This window comes from Rasamsonia emersonii (genome assembly GCF_000968595.1).
Source record: "Rasamsonia emersonii CBS 393.64 chromosome Unknown ctg1118621759999, whole genome shotgun sequence".
In the NCBI taxonomy this organism is placed as follows: domain Eukaryota; kingdom Fungi; phylum Ascomycota; class Eurotiomycetes; order Eurotiales; family Trichocomaceae; genus Rasamsonia; species Rasamsonia emersonii.
In genome coordinates, this window is record NW_013563288.1 from 48,283 (window position 1) to 67,931 (window position 19,649).

Below are 19,649 nucleotides of genomic sequence, written 5' to 3' on the forward strand. Positions count from 1 at the left end.
GGTCTACCTGCCAGGTACAGGTACCCACATGGGGCATCTATCTTATCTCATCTTATCTTATCCGATTCTGATCCTATCCCAGCTTCATTCTCGTTGGCATTCCTGTTATGTTATCTGCCTGCTTGTTCGGTTCGAGATATCCTGCATCGGTATGTAGAATCTCTTGGGAAATCGTCGCTTTCATCTTTGGGTTTCTTTTTCTTTTCTTTTCTTTTTTTTTTTGGTTGGCGGGTTCTATTTATTTGGCATGGCGTTCTTTTCTGCAAATACATACAAAACAAGAGTTTTGAATGAAACTCGGGGTTTGAACTTTTTTTTTTCTTTCTCTATCTTTCTTTTGCTCAAGCATCTAGATAGATATCAAGTAGCGGAAAGACAATTCTGTACTCGAGTCATATGTTTGATTGATTGATCTGCCATGCGTGTTTTTCAACGCTCTGACATTTTCATTCCTTCCTGTGTGCTTGGCACAGCGCATGCATGCAGGACAAAGAGAGTCAGAAACTTCTCATGGTCAACAATAGTGCCTGTCCTGGAAAAAGAGGCGGGGCAGAGTTGCACAACCGCCGTATGCAGAGAGAGTAGACAAAAAAAAATCAGCAGCTGTACAGATATGCAAAGACATGCAGGAGTAGATAACATCGGAAAGAAAGACTCGTCCTTGGAGAGGTAAAATAATGAAGAAAAAAAAAATCTCTCTCAGAAAACACCTCGCGTGTAACACCCATGTCCCCGACTTCAGTGACCAGGCTGTACAGACATGAACAATGTTGTGGGGGGAAAAAACGAAAAGAAAAGAAACAACGCCCCTGGCACTCTAGCACCTTTACCCTTATTACCCCAAGTCTTCCTCTCGTAGGCTCGAATAATCTGGGAAGAAAAAAAAACCCATGGGTGCGCCATGAAACCAACCCCAAAGACACCGCAAAGCCCCAGGATGGATCGGTTCAAGAAAAAAAAGACACAACCTGCATCATACATGCATAGAATATTCTAATAACCAATCATTAGAACGGCCGTTAAAAGCCAGCTTCAGATTGCGGCTGGCATCTCTCTCTGTAACGTTGGAAACTGGAGGGTATTTTCTTGCTGGTGAATAGGACCAAGAGGAAAAAAGGACATAGCCCCATTTAGAAAAGAGAAAACACAAAATGGCATGCAAGAAGCGATTCCTGACACCGAAAGATGATAGTGTGTTGCGGCCGTGACATAAATACTGAATATAGATCGAGATTATAGTGGCGTAATTATAGTTCAGGACTGTGAGAATGCTGTACGGAATGCACTTTCAATTTCGTCTGTGAGATTTCCAGAAACATCAGATGTTAGCTACCTGCCCGCAACCCTTCGGTGTATGGAACGGCAAAAGAGAACTGCCAAGATTATAACAGCAATACTAACCTCTCATCCCATCTAGCGCCTCGAAAGCTCTGGAATAGTTCGTCACAGCGCCAATAATACGCTCTAAACCATGTCGGAGCTCGTCAACTAGGCGCTCCGTAGAGGAAGGATTCTCGCTGTCGCGCTCGGCGTCCGACGGCCCTTGTTGCGCCACACGCGTCTTGTAGAAGAGCATAAGTAACGCATAACTGCTCTGCATGGCGCAACACGCGAACGATGGCATAGTGCGAGGTAGCTGTGTCCGAGGATCCAACCTTGCAGGGTCAGGATAGGGTTCGAGCTGTGAGCCAGGGCCAGCCTGATTGCTGTGACGAAATGGCTGTGGGTATGGGAGACTCTGGAACATATGCGAGATAAATAGCGCAGCCCGAAGGCACACCTTGGCCGAATGCTGGCTACTGAAGGGAAATCCAGGACCGAGCCCGCAGTAGTGGGGATTCAGTGAACCAGAACCGGAGGACGTGGACGACTCAGATGGAGAGCCGCTATACTCTCCACCAAGCAGATGGGCAGATGTCTCGAAACCATGGCATTGGCAGGAAATTGGATTGATCTCTCTATTAGCGTTCATCATATGGTACGGGTTTTCGGGATTCGAGTTTTGTGGTGAAAGGTCACAATGCTTTTTGAGGAAGATTGGAATGTCGGAGAAGGCGCGGAAACGATGAGTCTTGATATGAGCACTACAGAGCAGTAAAGTTAGAACGATAGCTGATACTTGCATCCGGAACACTGCGGAAACCGAGATGAATAAATACCTGGACACCTTGATCCTCGCTATTGCTCGAATGCTTCGTGCAGTGATGAATTCCGTTCCATTATTGAGGTGGCCAGGGGGTGGAACACTCGGAGGGGTGTTTGCTTGTGTCATCACTGAAGTTGCCCATGCATCGAGTTGCTTCATTTGTTCATAGATAAATTGCATATTGGACCGCGACTTGATGCATCTATGCAGATCAACGGCGAATTGACTTGCAGTAACCAGTACTTGTTGTGCTTGTATCAGTATTGACCATCCCTGCAAACATCGTTAGTCGATCTTCTTCACAGTCGAAGACAGTTAAAAAAAAAGAAAAAGGAAAAAGGGACGAGAAACTATTTACCTCGGGGTCTGATGCAAAATGGGGGTACGGGGTTGTGAAACGAGGATCGTTAATCATGACCGTAGGGGGCTGCAATCGTCTTGTTAGCTTCTAGTCAATACGCCCGAATGGAAGTAGGAAAACGCACATTTGAAGTAATGATCGCGCCTTGAAGGACACAATAGTACTGCGCAGACGCGTTGTTAGTAGGACAGACTTTTGAGGATTGTCGAAAAAGCCATCATACAGTCATCCACCACGCCCGTCGTCGAGCTTCGGAAAAATCGTCCTGCTCCGGTCCCAATGCATGGAGAGACATGTTCATTGCTATCACCAACGCCTGGCCGGCACGATACCGCATCTTCATCAGATTCCCACGTTGCGCGTACTCGTACACACAGAGAATCAACAGTGCAAGAATGGCTTCCAGTTCCACAGGGGTCCGAGGATGAAGTGGCTGTCGATTGATGGATGGTTGTGCATAGTTCAGGGCCTGTGACGGTTGGGTAACGGAGTCAATCAGTTCGCCATCGGCCTCAATACTCGTCGTTGCCAGGCGTGCGTAGGTCTGTGCATATGATCTTCGCAGAAGCACCGAGCTCGGATCTGATGGGTCAGGGTCATTGGGATGAGGAACAAGCGCTAGAATTGCGGAAATGGCGAGACTTAATGGAGAGCATGGCTGGTAGACAAGGGACGGCTCCTCAGACAAGGAGTTTGGCTGGGAACCTGCGTGATCCAACGGTTGGTCGGGACAAGGACCAGTCACTCTCGGCGGGAGCACCGGAAAATACGGGTGGATGAAGTCGTAATATGCGTTCAATCTGTGCACTGGATTAGGAGTTTGCGCCCATCCATATGAGTCAGAATCGGAAGGGTAGTGCCTCACATGTCCTGCTCACTGCCGTAAGCTCTCACCATGGGCTGTTTCCGAACTGGCGTCGGAGCCGACTGCGGGACAGCCGGAGGGTGCTCTCCTTCCCTGGGAATAAACATGCCATCGAACATCCCATGGACGTCTTGAAAGTCGAGATGTCTCAAGCCAGCCCCCGGGAGAGACATGGGATCGATCTGACCGAACATAGCAGCATCCGCTGGTGGTCGTGGTCAGTATAATGAAATCGGTTGCATTCGTCCAGTAGAAAAAATCACGGTGCGCATACCTTCCTCATATCGTGTCGCTGGCACGAGAGCAGGGTTCCAGGAGCCATTTTGCGAAACCTCTGCTGGAGGAGCAGCAGGAGCCGGGACTTTCTTCTTTCGGGGACCTCCACGCTTGCTAGGCAGATAGGAGCATTTCCTGCCTTTGTTGACGCACTTTTTCCAGAAGAATTATCGACTCAGTAGGGGATTCCAGAGCTAAAGAACAATATTGCCAACTTCAGGATGACAAGGACGAATGGGGACAGCACATACACTGGAGCATGGCTCCTGGCCATCACAGCGCGTCCGGGAGGCGCGACTGTCACAACAATCATCCAGGATCAGTGTTGGACAAGCAAGATCGCGTAAGGAAACGGGCGCAGGATCAAAGGGATCAGACAACATCACAAAAACGAGGGCTTGCTTACCAGGCCAAACAAGCTACCTTTACGGGCGGTTTGGCAAACTTCCGTCGGGCTATGACAGGGGTCGGTGGCTTCGAATCTGCCTCCTGCTGATGCTGCTGCCGGGGTTCTTGGGGTTGCTCCAACACCATGGCGATCCACCCAGAGAGTTGTGCAAGATGAAACCCGCCAAGGTAAATCGCGATGGTGTTGAGGTCGAGGCTCTCTCAGCTCAAGACGGAGAGGGCAGCCGAGACGATAGATCGAACAGATCGCAAACCCCGCGCAGATGGAGTAAACCCAAGAGGCGCATAATCGATGCCAAACCCAGTCCCGGGCGACCAGGACAGGAGAATCTAATTCGCTCGAGCTCGCAAGCTGGCCAGATATGGGAAATTAGCAGCGGTGGCATGCTGCTGATTCATCGATCCCCATCCTGGGCCGGCGGTTCGTGGGAAGCAGATCCCGATTCCTGGAGTGATGGATACGTCGGGATTTGATTTTGGCGGGCTCGAAGAGGCCTAGTGGCGCGCGCTGTGCCTGCCTGAGTTGCCACAGGGCGACGCGCCAGAGCTCGAGTCGCTCCTTCCACTTCCAGCAGTGGAGACCTCGCTGTGCTGCAACTTAAAGTTGTCGACGAGACGCCCGCCGGCCTCGACCAGGCCGCACGGCGGGTCGCGCCTGCCCGACGCCCCAGTCCGTACCGCTGTTACCACAGGGACCAGGGACGCTGGCTGTCAGCACCTTATCCACGGCGTCGGATGCGGCTGCGCGCTGCCATCCAGGAAACGCCGGTGACACGAGAAACTGGGTAGTCTGGTAAGTTGGCATCCCGTTAACTTACCAGCAGGCCGGATTGGTGTGCTGGCGCGGCGGGCCCCCAGAAAGTCTACAGCGTTCGAAGATTTGGTCGATCATGGTCCCAGAAAGAATGGACACGAGAGCCAGGAGCCTCCGCCCTGCTTGAAATTCTACTACAGTCTGAGGGAGGAGGCCAGGCACTGCACAGTGACGTACATAATAATTTTGTCCTATCGACGGGGCTCCACTTGCTGAAGAACTTGCAAGGCCCGAGCGCGTTGAGCATGACGGGCCTATCAGCGGACGGCCCTATTTGTCATCGGCCATCCTGCACGAACCCTGACCACGGTAACCATCTAATCTCCAGCGCATCTGACAGGGCAGGCATGTGCACAAATCTATCTATTATTAGTCATTACAAGAAATTACCACAGAGGGTCTGCCAAAAAGGCTCCAGTGGGAAAACACCTCCAGAGCCACGCAAAGAGATAACCACGAGGCAAGCCTAAAATTCTCGCGGAAGCTTGATCCCCGAGACGTGGCGCACGCTCTCCCAGACGCTGTCAGGAACTTTGACAGGCAGCTTATGCCCTTTCAGCTGCTGATCGATCAGCCACATTCCAACCACGAATTCTTCCCGAGTCAGCATCCCGATCCCGTGACGGTCCACCAAGTCCCAGATCTGCTCCAGCACATGCGTCGGCAGCCGGCTGCGAGACCAGATATCACGCACCACCAGATTCACCACCATCTCAGAGGGAACCAGGGGTCGTGACGAATCCTGCTCGTCGGTGAAAGCTCGGTTTCGGAGCGCGTCGGGGGGGATCCACAGGCCCTTGTTGGCGGCCCACACGCCTTCATATCGTTTGCGTTCTCGCTCCGTGATCTCTCTCCGCCATCGCTTTCGATCTCCCTCGTGATGCTTGTGAGGATGGTGTGGTATCAGATGTCTTCGATTGTATCTTTTCTCCTTCTCTTCTTCGTCGTCGGATTTGGACGGATCCCGTAGCGTCTGCCTCAATCCCTTAGGTGGACTGGGTGTGCGACGCGTTTCCCCCTTCAGGATACTTCCTGGATGCAGAAGGGAACGCGACCTGGGCCGGCGGGGTGGTGGAAGTGGTGGAGGCGCTTTCATCGGCGACGGGGCGCGAGAGGATGCAAGGGACGAGGCAATGATTGCATCTGCCAGAGACTCTTTACTCATCCCCGACGCCTCCTCCACGTCCCCGTTGTCATGTCTGGAGGTCGGAGTCCGGGTCGAGGTCGACGTCTGGTCAGATGTCGACGGGAGATATGATGACGGCGTACTGACAGAGTCTGACCGCTTCTTCTTGGGGACGTCATCTCGCAGACTCGCCAGGGAGGCCTGGTCCTCCCCATTGGAGTTTGAGGCCGCTGGTCTTGGCGGAAGCTTTGGCTTTTGCTCACCTAAGATGGACGGAGATGGTTTCGTGTGGGCCAGATTTTCTTTGGACGCTTGACTGCTGGTTCCGGGAACAGGGCTCCTCTGAGATATCGTCGGTTCCTGACTTCTCGGTAAACGATTGACAGTCTCTAATGTCGACTCTTTCGTATGTTCCCTTGCAGTAGACTTTACAGGGCTAGTAGACCTCGTAGTTGATGAGTTTTCCGTGGTATCTGGAGCATCTGGTCCACCGTAAGTTATCGGCTGTTGGGTATTCCAAGAATCGCTCCCACCATCCAAATCGTCACGTAGAGGAATGTTTTTAGATGATATCCGGCGAATAGGTATGGGTGCGGGCAGCTGCTGAGGCTGCTTGTCGGGCGTGGGAGCAGGCTGCGCTCCTTGCTGACACATGCCATTTCCAGGAGAATGTATCTCACCAACTATGGGCTGTTTTCCCTGTGATGTCGGCCCCGTCGGGGTGGGATCCTGGGGGGTTCGAGATGCAGATCTCTCTGCAGCTTTCGTGGCGGCCAGTAATTGCGGAGTTTGGGCTCTTGAACCAAGACGTCCAACCCTATTGTCTTCGGCCTGCGATGAGCTTGCAGAAAGAGAATTCTCGGAGAATTTTCTGATTTTATCCTTCACGGAGCCTTCTTCAGGGGTTTCAGGAGAGAGACGATTAGGCGACGGCGTAGGACGCTTTGTTCGATCGGCCAGAACAGCCGCTCTCATCGCTCCGTTAGGATTCTGGTTATTTTTTGATGCCTGATTCTTCGGGGGATAGGCATTGAACGCCATTGTTGCACCCTGAAGGGCCGCAGACGTGTTGTTCGGCATTGCCTTGGGGTCGTTGGGAGCTCGATCGGCCAGCGAGAGCAGAGCTCTCGGTGACGCCGCTCATGGGACCATACGATCCTTTTCAACAAGTGACTGAATAATGGAAATGTATGATATTATTGATCGAGCGCGGCGTAATCGCAATGCGCAAGGAACATTCTGATACCACTGTAGTCAGAGATCAGGCTGGGGGCTGACATATTGACAAAACCACTGGGTACATACCAATGATGGAGAGTTCCTGATGACGATGACTGTGGTTCCCATCACTTCGTATCATCTGTGAAATCACATGTTCAAATAAATTGGTAGATACCCCAATCAGCAATATTCGAGATGCAAAAGTCGCCGGCGACGTTGCATTATGACGGGGACGCTGAAGTTCCGCTGTCCTCCGACTTGATAGGCGGTCAGTGCACCTCTGCGGAAGATAGCCGCAAAATACAGCGCTTGCGTAAGCCTGCAACATCAAAAGTTCACATCGATTATCAATATTTTTTTAGATGACTATAACTGAGAGATATATTCTGCTCCAGAGTATACTGCAAGTCTCCCAACAATTTTACTTTCCTTCATTTGCCATCTTCTTTACCTAAAAATGCCAAGCTGTAATTTTTAATACGACAGTAGGAACCTGTCTCCATCGGAGTTTGCAGATCTACCAGACCTGATGTGCAATTATAGGTTCTTAGAATGTGTAAAGAATCCTAGTAATTAGTCAATTCGGTCAGCTGGCAGCACGTGGATAATGCGCCAGATGGCAGATGCCATTGGGCATGGCTGCATGAGGTTGCCATGCTCCAAAATAAGATACAATACAAAGTCGATTATGCATACGTTTGTCAGTGTAGCAAGAAGGCTTTCCTATTATTGATTGGCGAGTTTGTAAGATGCGTCCGTGGAAACTTGGACAGGGACCATCTGCGTGACGAGATTTCCAACGGTTATATGAATAGCTCATTGTGAGGATTTTGACAGTCTTCCTTTTTTTTTTTGCAGGCGTACGAAGATTTGCATTGATCGTGGAGGATCGAGGAAACAATAAGATCAAGGACAGAGAGCTCGAAATGCTTATGGTGAGCAACGGTCGGACTCCTTAATGGATCAGCGTTCGCTTCATCGCTCAACATCCCAGCCTAGCTCGCCTCAGCTTTGTACCAAATACTCCAATACTCCTCCTGGTCAATTCCTGCAGGCGATGGTTGAAAGGGCGAAATCATATCGATCATATGAATCAAATCCATCGACAGCACCACGTGACCAGGCCTGAGTAACCACGCCCGCCAAAAGAATGGGTGGGATTTTGCAGCATCCTCAGCTGAGAATCTCAACGACGTGAGCTTTTATTATGCGCTGGCTGGTGATGGTAGAGCTTCATGTGGATTCATGTTGTAGATCGCAGACTGATAACCTGTGAACATACGACGACCGTGATGGTGAGAAGAGAGAACTGGCATGTTCCCTGCCTCGGAAAAATCGCAACCCCGGGCGTTCCTAATAACCGATGTGGAGATGCGGAGGAAGGCGCGAAGGAAGGCATCCGCCAATGATGGCCTGCATCGATGACCACTCGGGCAGTCCGATCCCGGGGTAAGAAGATGCTAACAGTCGACCGCCATCTCGCTCCACTGTTAACTTGGGTAATTAAGCCCAGCAAGAGGCGCTTGCAGTCCGAGGTTATTTAGACAGCGCTTCCCCAGCATGTAATCGGGCTCCTGCTTCTCTTCCCGAAATGGTGAGGACGCGACGACGCTGGTGCGCTTCATCTCGTACGTCTTCTCCACATCCACTCTCCACTCGATGGCGTTTTTTAGGTCTTCTAACTCTCGGACTTGTATTGAAGCTCTGCAGCGCTAAACCTCATGTCGCTCAAGCTGTGGAATAGACGCCATGTCTGCGGAGACGGGCCTAGCTCGTCCAGATACAACTTCAGGTACGTCTGCTACCCGGATTTCGATGCTTTTCTCTGTGAATCTCGATGCATGTGAAATACCTCTGGTTGGGGATGCTGACATTTGAGGTGCAACAGAAGATGCAAATCAACGCGAGCCCGAAGGTGATGCGATGCGCGTGGACAATGATGACGGACATGACCGTGTAAATGCTCCCTCTGCTGGGCAATTGAAATGCGAAATATGTCAGACCACTTTCAGACGGCCGGAGCATCTGAAGCGACACCTTCGCAGTCATACGAAGGAGAAACCGTTCGAGTGTGCGCAGTGTAGTCGACGCTTTTCGAGAAGGCACGTTGCATCCTTATCCTATCTCCCCTTATCTTCCTCTTTTCCCATGCTATTCTTGATAAATGTGATACCACCGAAATCCCAGCTCGATTCCAATTGGTCCAGCAATGGACTTTTATGGACAAACCCATCCTTGCATTGGCTTCTAATGGTGGCTTGTCTAATTCTGTGTTCTCTATTCCAGTGATACCCTCCACCGACATGATCTGAGTCATCACGCGCCGGGGCTCAGGCTGGACAGGACGCACAGGATCACCGTCAAAACGTTTCGCGCATGCTTTAATTGTGCAACAGCCCGAGTCAGATGTAGTGGGGGTGATCCGTGTGTTCGATGTCAAGGCCGCAGCCTTGGGTGTCAATATCCGACGGAGAGACGATCCAAACTGAAGGCGGGTAAAGAATCAAACAGGCATTCACTGAGCTCGATAATCGACCAGCACCCTTCCAGGGACAGACTGGACAAACCTCAATCGCCTGGAGCAGACCACGTCAGCAAGCAGACAAGCTCCGTGACGGCCGACTCTCAACCCCCGCGCCCGAGCCAGCAGCCGAACCAGATACAATTCCGATTCGTAAGTTGCGATGCCTCCAGCGCAGGGTCTGATGGATCCGCACAACGAACCTCTCGTGAAAACCGCAAGCAGTCTACGGATCGCCGGTCCCAACTGGTGTCGGATCTTGAAAACGCAAATCGACATGTTCCTTTGCCCGAACATGAAGAGACTGCGGAGATACCACGGCTTCCGTACCCTTCGTATCCTGATATAAATTCGCGGCATATGTATCAACATGTGTCAGCACCGATTTTCCAAGCCCCATTTACCAGTGATCCCTCCACTAGCACAGGGGGACATGCCAAGAATACCCAGTCGGGTGTAAACAATGCCGATATGGATATTGAGATGGCAAATTCAACTAGTCAGCCACTACCAATAGCGCTTGGCCAAAATCTGTTCGATCAGGGAGAGCTTTCGGCAATCAACTGGCTCCCTACTAATTTACTGCCAGAACCAGGCAACACTTTGTCCTTGACACAAGGACTTTCTCCGCAGCCTATCCAGGGGCTGTGGTCAGAAAGCTTCAATACGCGGACCGCATGGCTTCCACCCGCTGCGAGTGCCGATCAGATGCATTCTTACCATAATGCGCAGAACTCATCCCAGAGCTACACCAGTGATATCCCTTTGCGGTCAACTGCCAAAAGTCCCAGACTGAAAACTCATACCGCCGAAGACACCTCTCCACGTTCGGTGTCATGTGAAGGTTCAGTGCGTTCTGGAGACTACTATGTAGACGGGGATGGTGCTCGACGTCCGAAATACAGTCGGAAAAGAAGAACTTGGTCAAATTCTGTGGGGAATCAACTGAATTTGTTATTGCAATTGGGGAACGGCGCGCAGGAATTGCCACCTGCATTTTCCCCGATCGAAGATGTTGAGATGGATGGCTTATCGGACGATGTACGGTCAGCGAAGCCGATTGACCCTACTACGTACGAACAGATGCGCCGGGCCTTCGATCAACTGTGCTGTACAAACAGTTTTCTTTTTACTCCTTTTGAGACGGACTACTTTCCTTCAGTTGAGACGTTGGATTGCTTTATTCGACACTATTTGGATACATTCCAACCAGTTTATCCAATCTTTCATCTGCCAACATTTGATCCGAACAAATGTCACTGGATATTGACCATGGCAATATCTGCAGTTGGCTGTCACGTTATTAATTCACCGGAAACAGCGAGATGTGCGGGTGCTTTTCACGAATTCATTCGCCGTGCGATTCAGGTAGAGGTACGACAAACCCCAGACCATGTGACAACAGAGACTCTGGATCTAATTATGAATTTAGAAAGAGAGACACCTGTCAGGACCAGTACCTATTTGGCTTCTCCAAGCAATGCTCCTGAACTGTATTGGCCTACTTCACAGTGGTAGTGCTCGAGCAAAGGAGTCTGGTCTCAGTATCTTCAGTGATCTCGTTCGTCTCGCAAATCGGGAAAAGCTCCTGTCAGTCTCTAGTAGATCGCAAAGCACGTGGTTGGACTCCGCTGGTGGGCAAACATGGGAAATATGGATCGATAGTGAAGTGAGGAGACGCACAGGCTATTGTATATGGGTACGTCAGCCTTGGATAATATCATCGACAGATACAGAAGCGTGCTGATGGATTCCTGCAGCTCCTTGATTGCACATTGGCGTATGCTTTTGATACCCGACCGCACTTATCGCTCGACGATGCACAAGCCCCATTACCGTCGCATGAGGATCCGTGGCAGGCAAAGTCTGAGGAAAGCTGGCGGCAACTGCACGAACGGTCTTCAGGTGGTAAGCAATCACTTCCGAGTACAGGACTGCACACTGCTAATAAAACTCAAGAAAATGAATCGCTCTACTCCGCAACGCAGATTCTATACATCGAAAAGAGACTAGTCCCTGGGATCGGGGAATTCAGTCATGTCCTGCTTGTCCATGCTCTCTACCAGAGAATGTGGGAAGTGAGCGATTACTTCCGGCGACCGCTGTCTTGTTGGAATCCTACGGCTAAGAAGCAATCCCGAGACTCCGCGATCCCGTCTGGGTCTGTTTGGCTTCCTGGGATACCCGTGTACTCGAAATGGCGAAACAGCGCCTGTGACTGCTTGGACATCCTCCATTGGACAGCCAACGGCACGATTGCCAAAGCGGCCGGATTGGAGCACCCTACCGTCCTTCATCTACACGCTGCGCGGATTGTCCTCCTGGTCCCGTTCCGGGAGATCCGAGCACTGGCGACTTCTTTAGCAAGAGGGACCCTACATTGGAGTGAGCACGAGCAAGCCATCGAGTGGCACCACATCTGGCGCTGGGTCAAGCATGACCAGTATAAAGCCCGGCTGGCACTGATCCACGCCGGTTCCGTCTTGTGGTACGTCCGTCGCTATTCCACGAATGCCTTCCATGAGCCTGTGGCCGTCTTCCTAGCCACCCTCACCCTCTGGGCATATGGATCATGCCACCACAAAGCAACAGCAGCAGCCTCCGGCCAGAACAACAATAGCAGCAACAGCAACAACAGCAACAATGTTGAAGACTCGGATGAGCTGCGACCTCAGCCTGACGTATCCGAGCCAGCCCCCGGTCCAACATTCATCCATCTCGACCGGCCCTGCGACGACGAGCTCGTGCAGCTTTTCGTGCGCGAGGGCCACACGATGCGGGGCAACGTGACCGGGGTAGGCGACATCTGCGGACCATCAGGGCCGGCGAGGATCCTGAAGGAAGGCATCCGCACGCTGTCGGGGCTGATGTCGTCTTGGGGGATCGCGCATGAGTACATCGGCATTCTAACCCGCTTGGGCGAGCAGGTCTCGTCTCCTGCGTCATCAGCATCTGTATCAGCATCTGCTGCGTCCGATTGATGGAGTCGTGAAGCGTACCGTAAATAGCATGAATATATATATATATATGTCTGTATTATATTGACGCTCATTCCTACCGAGATAAGGTGGAAAAAATGTCAATAAGAACTTGGAAGTCTGCAGATGCAGTTTCTCTCCATGTGTATACAGTACATACTTATTATCTCTTCGCTTTCTATTTTTTTCTTCCTGGTCATTACTCATCTCACCATGGTAGTAGTATTGTACAGTACATACAAGTACACAAGTACAGCGTAGAACATAGCTAGCATAGCTTTGGATGTTTCCTAAACTACCTAGCTAGCTATCTATCTATCCAAGGTAATGTACAATACATACAGTACATACATGTAAATGCAATTAATTAAGCACAACATAGGAACTCCATCATTGTATCATAGGTCGTTATCTCGTCTCATCTCACCGCGGCGGTTGGAATCCTAGACAGAAAGTAAACGTAACACGTCAGTTTCTTCTCTCACTTTTCAATATTTCACAAACCCTGACTGTCATCTTCGGTTTTGAAGGTAACAGGGAGAGGACATACTCTCTTCATCCAACAACGTCCGCTCCTTCCAGCACTCTTCGATCCATTCCACAGTGACCAGATGGGGGATTCGCATGCCCGAAGCAGCGTGAGACGATAAAGTTTTCCTGAGGGAGGAGAGTTGTTGCTCGGGAGCCTCTGTCGATAAGGGATCGATGATGACGTGGGTTACGCCTTTGTCTTTGTTCTTGTTCGACGTGTCGTACGTGCTGGCAATGCTGGCCCCGCCAAATCGAGCCAGATTGGATGCTAGACGGAGGCGGTGCGAATTGGTGGCCGACGACGGGTCGTGGTGGAAGTAGATCGTGAGACCCTTGAAGAGCCAGCCTGGAGATATCCCTTGTCCGCGGTCTTGCCCTTCTTGTTGAGCCCGCGCAAACAGTCGTTCTGTGATCTGGGAGACTTGGGCGTGGTTCATCTTGCCGGGTACCTTCATGTTATCGAGGAGCTTGTCCGATTGTTTGTTGTTAGTAAGAAACAGAGAGGGAGGGGGAGAGAGACAGCACTCACCACCTTGAGCTCCTCCACAGTGGTGTCCCTCGCGTAACTATCATGGAACTTGTCCACGTTCCCTTCGATCTCATCTCGCTGATCCTCCTTGGTAAAGAACATGTGTCTGCAGAAGTCTCAGTGTCAGTCAGCAGGTTCTCAAGGGTGTACTTTCGTCACATACCGTGGTTCCAATGGAAGGAGAAAGTTTGGCAACCCTGCATCAGCCTCATTCTGCTTGATGCAGTCGAAAAGCCACAGCGGCCGGATGATGTTCTCTTTGGCGCTTTTCTGCAAGGATGCTACCTTGACCGTTCCTGTTCATTGAGGCAAGATTTAGCTCTACCATCCCTCCCAACTGATTTATCGTCAGGTGTAACGTACTTCGGTCAGCGATACACACGGTGTCCGGAGCAGCCGTGTTCGTCTGGTAAATCTTTCCCCCGTTCGATTTGACCAGTTGCTCCAACTCGAGCTTGGATTTCTTTACCGGTGCACTGGATTCCGTCATGATAACTACGACATTCAATGATCAGCAAACGTCCTAGCCTGGACTGAAAGGTGAATGGAATCGTGCATACAGAAATTCAACCCGTCGAAAATGTGTCCCGAAGGGCCCTGATATTGAACTTGTGCATCAGCGTCGTAACCAGCGACGGTGAGAGGCTTCTTGGTGGTTCTCTTTATCCGTTTCTTGCGGGAATTGTCGACAGTAAACTGCTTTTCTTTCTGCTCCTGCTCCACGTTCGATTTGAGATCCAGAAACTCTTGCACTGACAATGCTGTTTTCCAGTCCTTGTCCATGCGCAGCCTCTTGAATCGAGGGAATCGTAGCGTCAAACCAAGCCGAAACTGGTCGCTGACGGAGACAGAAGCGGCCTTGACACAGAGGACTACCGAGTCATCCGGCTTGATCCACATATCAGGCCGCTCATACTGGGCGTCTCCCCCTGCCAATTCAATGTACTCAGTGGGAGGTTTATTGGGGTCCCACGGCTTCCATTTCCCGTCCGTGTGGTGACGGATATTTGCATAATCGGCCGCGGTGAAGCCGCCTCCAACCTTGCAGAAGGAATAGCATTTCATCGGATTTGCTCCTTTCTGGACCTGAGCCTGGTCGACCCGGAGTCCGCATAGGAAGCTGGAGAGATTGCCACCGCGACGTCCAGAACCATAATAACCCCCAATCACGATGACGTCCAGCGATTCGCCAAACTCAGACATGTATTCCGGCTTGACCTTCATCCAGTCATCGTGCCGTTCATTCAGACGGTAAGGCGACCTTGGATTCTTCAGGACCAGTCCTTCTGATGCTTCTGCAACAACCTTCCTAAGGATCGGCTCGATGTCGGAAGCTTTGGTGGCCTCTTGGTATGGGTGTATCTCAAATCTTCGATGAACCGGTTTGATGCTCTTCTCCAACGCATTTCGCCGGTCACGGAGTGTATACCTGGTCAGGTCCCGATCATTAAGATACAAAATATCGAAGACTCGAAACAGTGGCCGCGGGCCTTTAGAAAACGGGTCACGTTGTTCTGACAGTGCGGCGGTTTTGAGGGTCCCAAAGGGGACCGGAGCATCTTGCTCGGGGTCCCAGGTGATCATCTCGCCATCCAGAATGATGTTGTCCACACCCTCAGCAAACGCGTCTTTCAGATGGCGCGTGAGAGCACCGTTGGGGTCGTTCAGCCCATTGCCGTAAAGATACGTATAATCCTTGGCTTTCCGTGACCAGAACCCAAACCTCTTCCCACCTTCTATCGAGTCATCTGATACCATGTGAAGCTGCATGCGCTCGCCATCGAGCTTCTCTTCGATCCAGAAAACGGGATCATCCTCCGTGGGCCTCATTCGCTCCACCATCCGTTCGAAAGAATGCATCTGGAACTGGGCCAGTTGAGGCTGAAAGCACTGCATAAGCGAAACGCCCCGTTCATCGGCCTCCAACCGGATATTCGGATCGTGGAGCTCCCAGCACACGCGACGAAGGCTGCTGGAGATGCTGAACAGCCTCTCCGCGTCCGGATGCCACACATCGAAAAACGTCCGCTCCGAAACACCGATCTTCATCTGTCGGAGGATGATCCTGATGAGCCACATCAGCTCCTCCGGGTTCATCCGCCGGTAGAACTCCGCCAGAATGGGGAGCTGCTGCTCTTCCTTGGAGGCCGCAGAGAGCTGGTCCAGCTTCTCGTTGACTTCCTCGATGAGCATATCGCCGACCTCAGTCCTCATCGGCCGTTTGGAGATGACTTCGTAGCATCGTCCGGCAAAGTCGCCCGCCATCCGGCTGGCTGCGCTCTGGCCGGGCAGTTTCCAGTTCAGCAGACTAAATCCATCCTCCGAGTGCTTGTCGATCTTCATGATTTTGACGAGTAGCTTGCCAATAACTTTCTCTTTCAGCCCGTACATGGCCCGATCGCGGTCCTTGTCCGGGACGATGAGGCGGAAGGCCGGGTAGATATCGTCTCCGACTTCTTTTCTCCATCGCGAGATGAACCGCTGGATGATATCGCGCCGACGTTCCTGGGGGGTGAGATTCGCTGCACTCGTGCCATTTGGGCCGACTTTCCTCCTTGCAGCCGCAACAGCAGCAGGACCGGTAGGCTTCTTCTTATTCTCGTTTAACGGGTTGAACAGGGACAAGAAGAGCTCGTGGAAGGGCAATGTAGGGGAGTGGTTATGAGGTCGATTTGGATACCTTCACACATAACAAGTCAGCCAGTAAGACAATACTTTTTTCTTTCTACACCGCTGGCTTACTTCTCATCAAGGTCCTTTTCAGTCTCCACGGGGCCAGCATCGGAAAGCTGCTCCTCATCATCATGCGGATCCATTTTCGACCAGCGATCGGCTGTCAGATCCAGTTCATTGTAATATTGTGATCCAGGGGATATCACACCATCAAAAGAACGGAAGCGATAACCTTCCTGTTCTTTTTTTTAATTGCCAAATTTTATATTAATTTTCTACCTAATACACGGTCCGGACGCGGTCTGTCCAGGCTGCAGCGCCAGAGGAGACGCAGAACATGTGACTCGACGTCATCGGTAGTCTGTACGACATTTGAATTTAGTGCCTGAGGCACTAATTCTCTTGTTGCCTCACTCTCAACTCGACTCGACTGGAGTGCACGAATAAAAGAATAATACTAATAAACCCCGCACAGCGCGCTTTTATCGCTTACCATTGACGCATATATCATCAATGCTATGTTGCTATACCATACTATGCCGGCCTGGTTCCAATCACTTACCCCTCATCTTTTCTACTTCCTACTGTACAGTACATGTCTATACGGTACAGCTAGCTAGATTAGCAGGTATGGCATTGCGGGATTCGCGGGAAGGAGAGGAAACAGGTGAGGATTCTTTTTCAAAGGAAAGAAAAACAAAGATGGAAGAGGAGATGGTCATGCAAATGCGCATGGACCTCCAGAACAGAAAGAGTACCGTGCGCGCTATTGATCTACAGGCCAGTATTAATCAACTGGCGTACTCCGGAGTACTGTCATATCATATTCGTCGTAATTGAAAAGGCAACTTATGCAGAGTCCTCCTCAGACACGTGGCGCTCTCCATAATGCGTTGGTCAGTAAATGAGTCCGTAAAGTTGACTGACGCGTCGGAATATGATAGAATGGAATGGACAATGGCTGGAGTGTACACACGGCCTTAATGCCTACTGTGATGCTTGAACCTTTTCTCACAAATGTCTGATAATAACCCTGGAGAAATGGTAAATATCTAATGACGTGAGGACGGGAGAAATAGTCATGAAATGCGCTGGATACAAAATTCATTTCACTATCGTCGAGCACTCGGGAAAACCAAGAGAATAATACATGGCTAATGAACTAACGACCTGCCCTTGCTCCGAAGCATGCAAAGAAATGCCCATGATGCTATTGCCGTGCCCATTTCCTCCTCAAACGCCTCGCTATCTCATGCCATGTCATTGTAGATCCGAACCAAATTCTGAAAAGACGCCGAAAAGGGGTAAAAAACAAATTAAAAGACACGTTGAAGTGATGCATATGTACAATCATGAAGAAGATCGGAAAGTAGATCGGTAAAGAGCTCGGCCAGGTCGTTCAAGCGCACTCGATTGAAACCCCAACCCATCGTTGGGGAATGGCAGTCTCCTCCTCATCACCGTAGGCGCTCGAGACCAACCGTGCTGGCTTGCGTGGAGGCAGCCAGACCTTGGCCCGGCTCGGGATGTCATCGCGTAATTTGCCGCTGCGCCGCATATTCATCTCTAGGACGACCACGCGCAGGAAATCACTGTTCTCGCGCGGCTCGCGTTGACGGGTCATTGGGATCTCTGGATCGAACGAGCACAGCTGTTGTTCGTATCCACTGGCGTTGCCCGTGCTGAAACGGCTCCGTCTGCGGCCGGTTGAAGACCCAGATCGGTTGTACGTTTGCATCTGGATCGACACCGGGCAGCTGTGAGCGAACTGGTCCGAACCCTGCGGAGATTCATGATAAACATGCATCTCGGCAGGCGACAAGGTGATCGGATTGAGATAGCGTCGAAGAGCCGGTGAAGGGGGTTCGCTCATCGGAAGGGGGCGCCGGTCATCGGTTAATTCGGGGGTGATCGAGAACAGAGAACGCGTGAGAAAATCATCCGGTTGAACCGATGGCGTCGCAAAGTTCGACACCGTCTGTGCAGCTGACTTGATGGCTCGCAATGAAGCGGTGAGATTCGACTTGAACGTCGATCCTAATCGAGGAAAGGTGCGAGACGGGCTTGACGGCTTCGAAGAGACGCTGGCGGGTTCGGATGGCGTGAAAAACGATTGAAACGAGTCAGGCTCCTCATTCTCCAAAAGAGGATGGTCCGATGCGCAATCCTCCGGGGGAGAAGAGAGGTACTTCCTCTTATCCAGGTGCCGCCTCTGACTCGGGGGAGTCCTCGGACTGGAAGAAGTATCCGAGCTTAGTTCATGATCCAATGACGGCACCGAATCGGGTGACGTGGAGCGCACGGAGAGATCCGACTCCAGCTCGCTTGCCAGCATGGACTTCTCATCGTCCAAAGGACTGAGGAGGAAATCCAAGGGAGAGTTCCCGGAACCGTCCAAGGAAGCGCCGCGTTCGTCTCGGGGCTTGATGCCCTCCATCAGAAGGCGGCTAAAATCTTCCACATGGTTCCCGGGCGGCAGCTTACGAGAACTCCGGACCGTCCAGCTTCTGCGGGGAGGGATCGCTGTCACCTCGAGCAGCGTTGCAACGGAGGTGGGGACGTTACGAGGGAGAGTGTTGGCGGACGACGACCGGCGCATATCCCTCCGAGTATCTCGACCGCTGTTCCTCGTGTCCAAATGATTGACTGGTGTGCGTCGTTGGGACCGTTTTGGCGGGATCACGACGGGGTCAGTATGGGCGATCACCGAAGGATCCCCAGCGGCCATGCTGGCAGGCCTGACAGGCGGCACATCCCGACGAGGCGGTGACTGGCGGCGGTTTCTAGGATGGCAGGAGGCTTGCGGCTCCAGTTTCTCCTTTTCATTCCTGTGCGCTGGCTTTTTGAAGGGCGCTGAAGAGAAAAGAAAAGCCCTAGGTACCATCATGGTTCATATTTGGGGTCGAGCCTGAAGTCTCCCGAGGAGGCGCTTTGGTCGAGGGTCTGAGCGAGGAACATAGAGAATGGGTGGAAGGACGAAATAACAAGCCTCCCCGAAGGGAGTCTGATAGTCGACGGTAATAATAAAAGTGCCAGTTCACGGTGTGGTGGTCCTGCGCTGCAGGACCACGACAATCTCCGGTCCACGTGTTGTAGGACCGTTTAAACCCGTTATCGGAAATCTGATAGGATATCGCGGGCACGCGACTAGCGGCGGGAGAGAAACCAGTCTGGCGAGGTCACAAAGCACAGTGCAGAGT

General features: G+C 51.5%; 5 protein-coding genes across 5 annotated transcripts; 1 reads left to right on the top strand and 4 right to left on the bottom strand.

Moving 5' to 3' along the window:
• Positions 1 to 1,254: 1,254 nt before the first annotated feature.
• T310_1683 (uncharacterized protein) lies at positions 1,255 to 4,182 on the bottom strand (the record flags this gene model as incomplete). The annotated part of the gene is made up of 10 exons (XM_013475454.1): positions 1,255 to 1,298; positions 1,402 to 2,084; positions 2,160 to 2,419; positions 2,505 to 2,573; positions 2,632 to 2,670; positions 2,731 to 3,307; positions 3,373 to 3,577; positions 3,647 to 3,800; positions 3,900 to 3,945; positions 4,055 to 4,182. 10 exons carry the CDS (start codon positions 4,180 to 4,182, stop codon positions 1,255 to 1,257), a joined length of 2,205 nt encoding a protein of 734 aa, XP_013330908.1.
• A 1,154-nt stretch (positions 4,183 to 5,336) lies between these two features.
• Positions 5,337 to 7,037, bottom strand: T310_1684 (uncharacterized protein; the record flags this gene model as incomplete). The annotated part of the gene is made up of 1 exon (XM_013475455.1): positions 5,337 to 7,037. The coding sequence occupies one exon, from the start codon at positions 7,035 to 7,037 to the stop codon at positions 5,337 to 5,339; it is 1,701 nt and encodes a 566-aa protein (XP_013330909.1).
• Positions 7,038 to 8,966: 1,929 nt separating this feature from the next.
• Positions 8,967 to 12,719, top strand: T310_1685 (C2H2 type zinc finger domain protein; the record flags this gene model as incomplete). Its single annotated transcript, XM_013475456.1, has 5 exons — positions 8,967 to 9,009; positions 9,106 to 9,288; positions 9,614 to 11,112; positions 11,171 to 11,437; positions 11,469 to 12,719. The coding sequence occupies 5 exons, from the start codon at positions 8,967 to 8,969 to the stop codon at positions 12,717 to 12,719; spliced, it is 3,243 nt and encodes a 1,080-aa protein (XP_013330910.1).
• A 200-nt stretch (positions 12,720 to 12,919) lies between these two features.
• On the bottom strand, positions 12,920 to 17,046 carry T310_1686 (DNA ligase (ATP); the record flags this gene model as incomplete). Its single annotated transcript, XM_013475457.1, has 9 exons — positions 12,920 to 12,993; positions 13,267 to 13,714; positions 13,777 to 13,882; positions 13,940 to 14,072; positions 14,140 to 14,271; positions 14,337 to 16,456; positions 16,519 to 16,685; positions 16,943 to 16,973; positions 17,012 to 17,046. 9 exons carry the CDS (start codon positions 17,044 to 17,046, stop codon positions 12,920 to 12,922), a joined length of 3,246 nt encoding a protein of 1,081 aa, XP_013330911.1.
• An 802-nt stretch (positions 17,047 to 17,848) lies between these two features.
• Positions 17,849 to 19,177, bottom strand: T310_1687 (uncharacterized protein; the record flags this gene model as incomplete). Its single annotated transcript, XM_013475458.1, has 1 exon — positions 17,849 to 19,177. One exon carries the CDS (start codon positions 19,175 to 19,177, stop codon positions 17,849 to 17,851), a length of 1,329 nt encoding a protein of 442 aa, XP_013330912.1.
• Positions 19,178 to 19,649: the final 472 nt, after the last annotated feature.